The sequence below is a fragment of the Cervus elaphus genome, chromosome 5 (assembly GCF_910594005.1).
Source record: "Cervus elaphus chromosome 5, mCerEla1.1, whole genome shotgun sequence".
In the NCBI taxonomy this organism is placed as follows: Eukaryota; Metazoa; Chordata; class Mammalia; order Artiodactyla; family Cervidae; genus Cervus; species Cervus elaphus.
The window spans coordinates 58,146,697-58,159,959 of NC_057819.1; the positions used below are offsets into that span (position 1 = coordinate 58,146,697).

The 13,263-nt window shown below is 39.0% G+C and overlaps 1 protein-coding gene across 5 annotated transcripts in view; it reads right to left on the bottom strand.

Moving 5' to 3' along the window:
- Positions 1 to 13,263, bottom strand: part of SLC10A7 (solute carrier family 10 member 7) — a 287,835-nt gene that overhangs the window by 235,038 nt on the left and 39,534 nt on the right. The window contains exon 5 of one of the 5 annotated variants that reach the window (XM_043902564.1): positions 6,975 to 7,529. The exons of the other annotated variants lie outside the window; for them this stretch is intronic. Coding sequence (XP_043758499.1) covers positions 7,434 to 7,529 — 96 coding nt within the window. The 3' untranslated portion in view covers positions 6,975 to 7,433. Of the gene's footprint in view, positions 1 to 6,974; positions 7,530 to 13,263 lie in introns of those variants that run through there. 5 annotated transcript variants of the gene reach the window in all.

Consider the following 13,263-nt stretch of genomic DNA (forward strand, 5'->3'; position numbering starts at 1 on the left):
ATATCTAACTTTTTAAAAACATAATTAAACACATCTCTGTATACAGTATTGTAGGAGATATGCTCCATAAAGAGCTGACATACATAGTAATGATGCATAAGGTATGGGGGATGTTGGGGGGAAGGAACAGGGCCGGGCAGGGGCAGAGATGAGTCCCAGTAGTCAGTGGAATAACCCAAGGTGAAGACATTCACAGGTTCATAGCCAGTAGCACTGGTAACTTCTGAAAGCTAAAAAGAGGCGTTACTTTCTAGTCTTCTTAGCAAATCCCTATTTTACGTGTGTGTGTGTGTGTGTGTACCTGAGTGTGTGTGTCTTGGGAGTGAGGGGAAAGGGGGAAACAAGAATAGCCCCCTGAACTACAAAGGGTATAACGCTACTTCTACCACTGGACTTCAGTCCTGGAAATATGCCTTTCAGATCAAATCTTGCAAACTGACTACCACTGTGGTACTAGGAAGTGCCTTGTTACTCTGAATACTATTTGCTTAACGTTAGCCATTAACCGGGGCTGAAAAATATTTATGAAACAGTGTTTGTAACTGAGACACTGCTGATTATGCGTGAGCTCAGTGGTGTCCGACTCTGAGACCTCATGGACTGTAGCCCACCAGGCTCCACTGTTCATGGAAGTTTCCAGGCAAGAATACTGGAGTGGGTTGCCATTTCCTTCTGCAGGGGATCTTCCCAACCCAGGGATCGAACCCAGCGAGTGTTTCCTGCCTCTCCTGGTGTATCCAAAAAGCCACCAAGTACGGGAAGGATGTCGCTTTCAGAAGCAGTGTAAACCATGCTGTGGATACAATGGTGGAGCTGGGAGGTGTGCCTGGCCAAACAGTGGGGCTGGACGCAGGGTTGATGGCCCACAAATGAGTGCTGAACCTTTTTCTGCCCCTGCTTCAAAAAGCAGAGTGTGATGCTGAACTGAAGGGACTCGAAGTACATTTTCTGATCCCTGAGCACAACCAGATGAACACAGCCGCCAGGATGCATTGCAGGACTTGCAGACAACCCAGGCTTGAGCGCTGTCAGCCACACTGAGTTGATCCTCACTGAGACACAGCAGACTGCTGCTAAACCAGAAGAGGAGGCTGCAGAGCAGGAGAAAGATATCCCAGAAGAAACACCGACTTACGGGCTGGGAGTAAATTCAGCATGACATAAATGCAGATAAATAAAAGAAAAAAAAAAAAGAAATACAGATAACCAGACCCTGTTCTGTGCTTAACTGCGCAGTTGTGTCTGACTTCTGCGACCCCAGGTACCTGCCGGGCTCCTCTGTCCATGGGGATTTTCCAGGCAAGAATACTGGAGGGGGTTGCCATGCCCTCCTTCAGGGGATCTTCCCAACCCAGGGATTGAACCCAGGTCTCCTGCATGGCAGGCAGATTTTTTACCGTCTGAGCTACCAGGGAAGCCCAAGACTTCTATCACCAAGACTCTGGTGATAGAAATGGTGCTCACAGTGGTAGCTACTAAGAAAAACACAGGTGGAAGGAGTAAAAATGCAGATGGCCCTTTGTCACAGAAGCAATAACAAATTCTCCTCTGGGGGCGGGGGGGGGGGGGGGCGCGCAAAATACAGTTGCCTCTCTAGTTCTTTGTGCAAGAAGCCAATTTTATTCTTGCTTCCGTACTTAAATCTAGAAACAAAGAGATCAATCAATTAATCCTTAAAACTGCTCCTAGGGGCTTCCTTTTCCTCAAAGAGTTACAAGAAGGCTTGACCACAGCACACAGGATATGAAATCTCTGCACTACGTTGCAAATACATATTTCCAATTAGGTTTCAGGACATTTTTATAGCTTCTATGCCAAGTTTATATTACCAGATGTTAAGACTGTGTGGTAGCACTTAAAGCTGGGCTAATCATGGTCTGGATAACAATGGTTTATGATGATCTCTCAAGGAAAGCAGGAATTAGGTATTTACATGATTTTGTTGTTACACAATGATATTGAACAGAAACAAAAACACAGGGTGTGGGGCCAACCTACATCTTTTGTTCTCTCTTTTGATACTCTCATCTTGGGGCTAAAGACATCAGAAGTTATCATTAGGTTTTTCCTCATGCCTTGGAATAAATTCAGCTATACACTTTGAGAGGCATGGGGATTAAGATTAACTCAAAAGAGCAAATGTACTCACATTGCCCAAATCTGTGTGTCTAGACAATACAAAATTGTACCTATAAAGCAAACAGGTAAAGGGTGGCAAGAATTTTTAATTAACATTTCATTATAATACCAGTGTGAAAAGAAAGAGGTCAACTATTAATAAGGGACAGGTTTCCCACCACTGGGATTTACTCTGAATTCATTTTAAGACCAGGAAGCTGTGATCTAAAAATTTCCACTCCAAAAGGGTTAAAAAGTTGAAATAATAGTGACTTTAATAAGGAACAACTATTTGTACATAGGATATCATGCATTTCCAGACTCTTAATTTGTAATTTTAACTTGGAACTATAATGTCCACTTATTTCATGATAAATGACTACACACTGGATAGTGTTATCTATTTTGGAGATTTCAATCAGGCATGTGACTTCCTTTTCATTTCTCTTTTTTGACACATGCACTTTTCAAAAAATCCACAACAGAAAACCTATCAAAAAAGAAATATACTCACTAAAATTTAAGGTTACTCCAACAAAAGGGTTAATTAGAGAAACAAATTTTCTCAGACTGTTAATAATGGGAACAACACATACTATGTGCCCATAAGTAATTCTCAGGTATCTTTGATCTTCAGCCCCACGCGGTTTCTGGTGCCTACCGTAGCCTGGCCTCTGGGACTCTCTCAGAACCAGACATCTGGCTACTTTGTTGTTTTAGACTAATCTCCTCCCAGGAGAGCTCAAGAAATGACACCAGGCAAGGCGGGTCCTGGCAAGGGAAAAAACATTACAGTATTTACAGCGGATTTCTTTTCGAGTGGACGAGAGTATCAAAATCGTCTTCAAATTTCTACAGGGGTCTTGGGAGCACTTCTGTGCTGTGGTTTTCCTCTAGCATCATTTAAATAGGATGTACACATTCTATCTTTTAGGGCCATCAGTCATCTTTAAGAACCCACTGAATGTTAATCACAGAATATTACAATGTGCAGGAGAAAGTTGTGAGGAAAAATACAAATCAGATTAATTCTTCACCCATCTGTTAGGGTTGGGTGGTGACTGATAAAACAAAGATTTTAATTGTTAGCTGAAGGGTTACACCAAAACTGTGGGATAATGTCTAAGATTTGCAAATATAGTTGCATGCCTCCCATTACGCCAACTCCCTATCATGTTTCTTCTTTCAACAAGGATTTTATCTTTTTTAAAGATTCTTAGCTATAATACCAGTCTACCAGAAAGGTTTGATTAAAGTGCACTTCTGTAATGTGCCTCTGGAAGAAAACAAGAGGGCGCAAGAAGTGATAAAGCTTTAAAAAAAAAAAAAATAGAAGCCAAACAATTCAGTCAAGGACAAAATGTTATTTTTGAAATAACAAAGATTATCAATATTTTCCCCCCAAGGCAACAAATCATCTTTAACTTAATTCCTTTTATAGATTATTGTTCAATCCCCTTAATCTATACATTCTGAGAAAGAAACAATAATTTACCATTTGTTACACAAACAGAATATAAGCCAATTGGGATAACTGCTTAATCTGTGAATTTGAATATTTATCCTAAAATCACATTTTACTTATTTGTCATATATCCAAATACTCTATGAAATCAAGTATTACACTGTAACATGATATTTATGTTTTTATGTTCTTATATAGAGTCATGGGCTTTCCTGGTGTTTCAGACGGTAAAGAATCCGCCTGCTATGTGAGAGACCCAGGTTCAATCCCTGGGTTGGGAAGATCCCCTGGGGGAGGGCATGGGAACCCACTCTAATATTCTTGCCTGGAGAACCCCATGGACAGAGGAGCCTGGCGGGCAACATGAGGTCACAAAGAATCAGACACAACTGAGTGACTAAGCACACACATATAGAGTCACAAAAAACTCACCATATTGGCTAAAATACCAATGGATTTATCTCATATCTGTTAAAAAAAAAAAAGTCGTTTTATGTTTCAATTATTTTTATAATATTCAAAACATATAACTGTATAGTGACTTCTATCTTGTACTGTACTTGATAAGTTAACAATTCTGATTTGTTTTTGTTCTTTTCAGTTGCTAAGTTATGCCCAAATCTTTGGGACACCATGGACTGCAGCATGCCAGACTTCCCTAACCTTCACTATATCCGGGAGTTTGCTCAAGTTCATGTCCCCTGAGTCAGTGATGCTATCTAATGTTAACAATTCTAATACTCTATTTTAATCTAACATTATCCACTCTGTTAACATCCATTATAAGTACTACTAGAGACAAAAATTCTCAGAAGATGAATGTGAGAAATATAATTTAAGCAATAACAATTCACGGATTATTAAGTAAAGCAAAATAATCATGTTAGTGTGGAATAGGTCACTCCCAAAAAGACAAATATTGAGTGATTCTACCTCATTAGGTTTCTTGGGACTTCCCTGGTGGCTCAGCTGCTAAAGAATCTGCCTACCAATGCAGGAGATGCGCAAGAGACACAAGTTCAATCCCCACGTTGGAAAAATCTCCTAACGAAAGAAATGGCAACCCACACCAACATTCTTGCCTGTAAAATTCCATGGACAGAGGAGCCTGGCAGACTACAGTTCATGGGGTTGGGTCTAATGTAAAGAGACAAAATAATAAAGTCAGTTGCCAGGGGCTTAGGAGAAGGAGAAATGGGGAATTATTGCCTAACAGATATAGAGTTTGATTTCGGGAAGATAAAAAAGTTTTAGAGAGAGACAGTGGTAATGATTACACAACAATGTGATTAACATCAATGAACTTTAGACTTTAAAATAATTAAAATGGTAAATTTTATGTTTTATATATATATATGTATTTCTTACCATGATTTTTAAAATAATTCTGTTAGATGTATAATAATATGAAAACTCAAAGATAATGAAAATTTGGAGATCTTTTATTTTGAATGTCTTTCCTTAACCTAAGATGCATAAGGTTCATGAGAACCATCTGCAATCACATTTGAGTGTATATCACTACCACTCAAGAAATGAAAAAAAAAAAAAAAAATCAAGTCAGTTCCAGAACACATTAGAAAAATGGATTCTAAAAAAAAATTTCCAAAATTCCCCCTAGATGTCTAGTTTTGTACTTGCACTAGGAATACTGTTGCTAAGTAACAAAACTATTTCTCAATATTAAATCCACATATCCAGAAGAAAAGAGGTAGAAAATTCAAGACAATCAGTGAGATGTTTTTTATAATACTGCACACTATTAAGATATAATGGACCCAGGAAGTAATCCAGCTTTCCAAGTGTCTTCTAAATATCATATTATTTTTCATTCTATTCAGTATAATTCCAGCATTAAGCTTACTTTATTCTATTCCATTATTTGAAAATTATACACATATATTTCATACTAATTGTGATTAAGTTTAACTACATACACATACAGAAAAAGAAACTCCAAATAACAGTAGCTTATCCAAGAGAGGTATTCCTTTTTTCATGTGAAGGAAGTCCTGAGGTAGGCAATCCAGGGCTGGCATGACAGCTCCATAGTCAAAAGGACCCGAGTCCTATTCTTGCTACTCAGCTATCAAGAGGTCTAATCATTAGCATGGCATAAGATTTCTCCTCAGGCTCTAGTCATCAAATTAACATTCCAGTAAGCAGAGAAGAAGGAAAAATGAACTTTTAAAGAGATGTCTTGAGGACTTCCCTGGTAGCCCAATGGTTAAGAATCCACCTTCCAACGCAAGGAATGTGGGTTCAAATCCCCAGTCAGCAAATTAATATCCCACATGCCATGGGGCAACTAAGCCCGTGTGCCACATCTAAGACCCAACACAGACAAATAAATAAATAAATTTTTAATAACATAACAAATAATGTGATGTCTTGAATGTGATATACAGTGCTTCCATTTACATTTCACTGGCCAGAATTTAATTACATGGCCACTAGAACACCAGAAAGTCTAGTAAATACAGTATTTAGGTGGCAGTGAATAGGATATTCACTTAAATACACCTATCATTGTAGGTAAATAAGTCTAAAACAAAGAAGGGAAAATTTATTAACTATTACCAGTATCTGATTAGTATAATTCATAGAAAAGAATAAAAATTATCAACAAATCACCATGATGAAAAAAGAAATCTGAAATTAGGTTTCAATTTGGGAAAAATAATATCCAATTGAAGATACAGGGAATCAATTCATTTCTTTGCAACACAGTGAATTTCATTTATTTCCTGAAGTATGAATTGAGTCTTTACTAAATTAATCAAGCAGATTCTCCCAATGAGTTAATGTTGTGTATGGGCTAAGATTGAGTCAGTGTAGAGACTAAGGCATAATTTTAGGTCTGAAAAGGAGTACGTCAAGGCTATATATTGTTACCCTGCTTATTTAACTTACATGGAGAGTACATCATGAGAAATGCTGGGGTGGATGAAGCACAAGCTGGAACTAAGATAGCTGGGAAAAAATATCAATAACCTCAGATATGCAAATGACATCACACTTATGGCAGAAATCGAGGAAGAACTAAAGAGCCTCTTGATGAAAGTGAAAGAGGAGAGTGAAAAAGTTGGCTCTAAACTCAACATTCAGAAAACTAAGATCATGGCATCTGGTCCCATCATTTCATGGCAAATAGATGGGGAAACAGTAGAAACAGTGACAGTCTTTATATTTTTTCAGGCCTCTATGTGAGGCCATGGACTGGAGCTCCTCTGTCCATGGGATTTCCAAGGCAAGAATACTGGAGTGGGTTGCCATTTCCTCCTCAAAGGGATCTTCCCAACCCAGGGATGAAACCTGCGTCTCCTGTATTGGCAGGCGGATTCTTTACCACTGAGCCATCAGGGAAGCATGCCAAGAAAGTAGTACTTTCCTCATTACAAAGCCTGGTTCAGGATTTGGAAACCTGAGTGGATGTCCCACTCTGGGCTGAAAAACAGTTATGCCCAGAGCTTCCAGGAGTCCACACATAGCCAGATGACCATGAGGGCCGTGACAACAAAAACACCAGGGGACCAAGCAGGAACCTACTGAAGAGTCTAGCTTGGTGAGGACCTGGTTAGTGGAAGAGCTAAAATCTACCAGCATCCGAGAAGGAGAAACGGTGATAAAAGGAAAAGAGGAAAAGGACAGGAAAGAGAAAGGGAGAAGCTCAGATGATAATGCATATATTTTTAAAATATAAATATAAAAAATGAATAATCTGTAAAAAATCAAGTAGACCATCACACTATCCTCTCTCCCCAGCCTTTTATTATTATTATTAGTTTGGTTGTACTGGGTTGCTTTCTATTACCGCAGAGCCCAGGCTCAGGAGCTGTGGCACGATGGCTTAGCTGCTCGGTAGCATGTGGGACCTTAGGATTGAACCCAGGTCACCTGGACTGGAAGGCAGATTCTTAACCACTGGATCACCAGGGAATTCCCTCTTCATAGTCCACATGAGGCAAAAAAAAAAAAAAAAAATGTGAAGCACTTGAGGCAACAAGAGAGATAATAAACAAATACTAAATGTTTCTTCAGGTATCATGATAAAACTAGTTTTCTCAACCAAGGTAGAAAAATAACACATCTAACTTCTAACCCCTAAAGTAATAACACAGCATTCAATAAGACAATTCAATACTCAACTAGAAACTATGGGCCTTTCAAATAAACTGTCGAGAGAGCAATGATTAATTTATCAACAATTAACTAGATCCAATAGACTTCCCAATCAACAAAATTTTTAAAAGCCAGTCATCTATAGCAGCAACATAATTATATAATGTCTTGTAACCTGCAAAGCATGTGCACATTACATTACTTTAATCACTTATGTAGCTAACACTAAACATGTATCTATTGCCAGGAGATATTTTATGTAACTTAATCTATGGTGTGGACTTAAGGGGGAAAGTGGATATGTACTTACAGGATTTCTAACATTGAAATTAATTTTTTCTATTTAAATAAACAGCATTTAAAGAAAAAGTATATACATGGTCTGTTACAGTTTCAGATACTGGAATAACATTTCCTAGAAAGGGCTGGATTTGTTGCTGTGTTTCCAGGTGGGATTGGCTTCCTGGTGGTCTGTGATACCAAAGCAACGTCAAGACAAAAGGTCTCTCATGTTTGAGCTGTAGAGGGAAAGTTCAGCTTTGCTTTTTACATTTTCATCCTGCAGGGAATGGAAGCCACTGAGATGGACGTGAAGGAGCTCTAGGACGAGGGCAGTGGTGAGCTTTTCTTTTAACTCTACGCTGCCATGATGCAGGGCACATGGACTTGGCCTCCCTGTGCCACTGACCCACCCACACCACCCAAGCATTTGGTTATTCCATTCAGATTTGGTATCTATGTGGCACAGCAAAGCAGTAATTCTGCCACCAACTCACTACATATAAAGGAAGCAATATTTGCAGTTGAATTGTCAGCTACAATTCAATTGCTTCCTTGTCAGTCTACAGTCTGGCTCCAACGTGCAGGTAAGTATGTTGCATTGATCAGGCCACTGCTCAGCAGATAAAGAATCAGCCTGCAATGCAAGAGATAGGAGATGCTGGTTCGATCCCTGGGTCAGGCAGATACCCTGGAGGAGGAAAATGGAAACCCACTCCAGTATCCTTGCCTGAAAAATCCCATTGACAGAGAAGCCTGGTGGGCTACAGTCCAAAGGATGGCAAAGAGTCAGACATGACTGAGTGAGTAAGCACCACACACATGCAATTACCACTTCCATCAGACTCATCCATTCTCTTGGACCCCCCAACCCGTGTGTTATCTTAACTCCACTAAGAAGGGAGGCCTTTTAAAAGATTCCCTAACTCCTAGGAGAGAATCTGAAAGTCTATCACTTCCAAGAACCAACTTACCAACAGGGCCCAAGGGACTGGCTCAAGCTCTAGGGCCCTCCTCTGCTCCCTCTTGACTCACCCCCCTTGCTCACTTGCCACACCTATGATTTAATACACCCAGTTTTCTCCATTTCATTACCATCCTCTCTGAAAGCAGACAACACTGCATCCTCTCTGTACTCTGCCTCCCCATTCCACAAAATACTAGCTCAGTGTTCTGTAAATTACAAGTGCTCAATAATTTATTTTAATTCAATGGTACAGTGACATTTATCTCTCAGAAAAATTTCAAGCCAACCACCTTTAATGAGGAGTCAACACAAGATTCAAGAGTTCCTTCTTATGTGACTGATTTCTGGAGTTTTATTGGTTTTGCTTAAGATATTGTAAAAAAGGATGAAAGGGTCCTAGAAAAGGAGTCTGTGCGTCCCAGCTGTGTGACAAGTCAACTCACCTCTAAATCCTAATTTGACCAACTACAAAAATCAAGATAACATACTACTAGTCCCATCTACTTCATAGAATTTTTGGGAGGTTAGAAAAAGAAAATACAGGTAAAAGCATTTCATAAGATAAGCAAAATAAATGTATATATCACAATAAGAGATGATTTAAAGAAGCAGTCTCATATGCTTTAATTCTATATACAGTTGACCCTTGAACCATGGTTTGAACTCCCCATGTCCACTTATCGGCAGGCTTTTTCCAACAGTAAATACTGTACTACCATACTAGGTGATCGGGCTTCCGTAGTGGCTCAGTGGTAAAGAATCCGCTTGCAATGCAGGAGGTGCAGGTTTGATCCCTGGGTAGGGAAGATCCCCTGGAGAAGGAAATGGCAACCCACTCCAGTATTCTTGCCTAGAAAACTCAATGGACAGAGGAGCCTGGTGGGCTATAGTCCATGGGGTCTCGAAGAGTCAAGACACAACTTAGTAACCACCACTACCATACTAGATGGTCAGTGATTGGTTGAACACGTGGATGTGTACACAGAGTCGGGTCCATGGATACAGAGGAACCAAGGATACAGGTTTGAATACAATTAATACATGGACCTCAACTTCAACGAAGGTTGGCAACTCTAACCCCTATGCTGTTAATGGTGAACTGTATACTGAAACTTCTATACAGAAATCACTATTTATTTTTAAAAAGGAAAAAAGATTTACCTCATCACTCTTGCAAAAAAATATATTTTAAATATCTACCCTTATCTCTAATGTCAAAATCATTTTCCCACATGATATTTACCAAACAGCATCCAAAATTTAAAAGGGAAAAAAATAGACTAAAAGGTCCCATTCAGTTACTAAAATGTTTGTGTATGTTTTTCATCACCTAAGAGGTTTGAAAATGCAAGATCAACCTCACAGAAGTCTTTTATTCCCTTTCCAGGCCAAATCAACCATACAGAAGTCTTTTATTCCTTTCCAAGCACTAGAAATCTTTTATTTCCTTCTAGGCATTATGCCAGACATCTTGGAGGCTGCCACCATGGAAGTGGTTGTGGCTGCTGCTGTTTAGACAAAACAGAACAGGTGTGAATAATTGAGAAAAGTCAAAATATTACAAGAGACAGCCAATTAAGTATCTTGGTTTTTCTACAAAAATCTATGATTTTTCTATAAAAGTTTACTTAACATTGGACAAAGTAAAACTAGATATGAATTATTGCTTTAATAAGGCATTTAAATCAAGATACTCATAGGGCTATATTTAAACAATGTCCTTCAAAATATTAATCTATGCAAATATATTTACTGTGACCCCAATACATGCCAAATGCTGCACCAGACACAGGATACAACTGTGAATAAGAAATACACATTTCCTGTCATCCAATGATGACTGTGAGAAACACAAGCATTCACAATACACTGTGCTACATGTGTCCTGACGGGGTAAGTACCACAGAATCTCGTAGAGAGATAGGAATGCTTCCTGAAGAGAGACTCACAGTCAAGTAGGAACTTCAGTATCTACACAACTTCCTAGTGTTTTACGTAACTCAATTATTTTTAGCTACCCTCTACTTGGTCTACTCCTAAATCAACCCTTAATCTTCTTACCTGAGTAGTTTGGGCACTAAGCCATGTGTGGATGGAGAGCTTTGGGGGCCATGCCTCCTACCTCCAGTGTTAACTGAGAGTTTAGAATTAGGAGCGCAGGCCCTGAAAGCAGAGTGCCTGGGTTTTACATCCTTGCTCTTCCTCTTTTGTGCTACATCACCCTGGGCAAGTTTCTGCATCTCTTTTTGAATCAGCTTACTCATCTATAAAATGGAGATAATAATAGTACCTAGCTCAAATGTTGTTAAAAGGCTTTAAAGAGTAAGTAAATACATAAAGCACTGAAAACAAGGATTGTCACGTATCATGAGCTATAAACACACTGGGATGTTATTATTTGGATGGCAAGACCTTACTGTGATTGCAGTCATCTCTTGCTGTGCGGATCAGCAGCTAAATAAATGCACTCAGGGCAGAGGAATTGTCCACAAAAGTTAAGAGTGTTCCCCAGAATTGTGCTTTGTTGAGGTCCCGCATCATTCCATCGTCCTGCTGTGCCGTTTCTTCTCTTCCAGGTCAGAAATTGGGAAAGTATGGGAAAAATGCTAGCAGTTCTTCGCATCCCTAAGAGGCTTTGTAAAACCTGAGGTCAGGCTTCTTCCAACCAGTAAAAGGTTCCTTTAATTAAGCAAACAATCTTCTAACTCAATTAACTCCTTTCCTCTTTCTATATTGACAATCAATTTATAATGAATTGGGCCTGAAGTTGTAAAACTCCATCAACCAGAGGCAAACTGTTTCCTGAAGTAGACTTTTTTATTACTCTCAGAAGTATTTCAAACACAACTTGAAAATTAAAAAATTTCAAAGAGAACTATATAATTCCTCCAACAAAAATTCCATTTGGGGGGACTTTTCTGGTGGACCAGTGGTTAAGAATCCCTCTTCCAATGCAGGGCATGCGAGTTCAGTCCCTGGTTGGGGAACTAAGATCCCACATGCCATGAGGCAACAAAGCTCACATGCTACAACTACAGAAGCCCACACACTCTAGAGTCCATGCTCTGCAACCAGAGAAGGCCCCCATGCCACAGCTAGAGAAAGCATTAATGAAGACCCAGTGCAGCCGAAAGTAAAAAATGTAAAAAACAAACAAAATTCCATTTTTGGTTATCTACAAAAAGATAATGATATCAAACCAACAGAACTTATGTCTCTCTATAAACTACTTGAGCATGGTAGAACTGTTTTAATTTTAATGCCAGCTCTCATTTTTCGTCTGAAAATGTGACTATGTATCCCACCTTTAAGAGCAAGTATGCAAACACATAGGAGAGCAGTTGGTAATTAAAATTATTGGGGAACTGGAAACATCAAATGTTGGAGGAACAAAAAGAATAAATGCATGCCAGCAACTCCATTGCACAAATGTAATGAATGAGCGTTTACAACAGCTTATTTTGACAAGGACTTAGTGTGAACTCAAACAAGAATTAAGGCACATTGGTCCCAGCTTTTCTTGATAATGTTGTTGTCAGTTGCTAAGCTGTGTCTGACTCTGCTACCCCATGGCTGCAGCACATCAGGCTCCCCTGTCCTTCACTATCTCCCGGAGTTTCCTCAAATTCATGTCCTTGATAAGGAGGGCCACAAAAGTTGAAAAGCATTTTTCATAGCTAACTCATCATGCACTTGAAAAAAGATTAGTATATATAAATATACTTTCCTTATACAGCTAGTTTCTCAGACTGTTAAACTATCATGATTTGCCTATTTGAGAAAGTATATCCTTCTCAAACAATACAAACTTAAGTGTAATCGTAATTAGACAGGAACTTGAAAATAATACCATCTCAGAGTCCAGATCTAAAGGACCATTTAAGAAGAAACACTATGGTGCATAAACTTCAAAAACTTCCCACAATAAGCACTCGGAATGGGATCTAAAATGTACTTGCATTCACAAGAACATGTGTCTAATGTAGATAGAACATTGTTCAGTGCTAGCCCACTTTATTCTGGCACAGTAAATATACGAAAAGATCCTTGCAGGAGAGATAGAGAACATATACCTGTGGTAATTACTGCAATGTAAGTGACCTCATCACTGTTCCAAACAACTCTGCTGGGACCACTGTATGACTAAGAGGAATTTGGAATCCTTCTCTAGCTTCCCCCATCCTTTGCCATTTTTCTTATCGGTACTCTTCTATTGTATTAAAGGGATACAATAAAAAGCAGTTCCTGCCAAGAAAATTCAAAAATTGATTAAAGAGTCAAATACACTAAAAAGTATCTGATTAAGGGTACA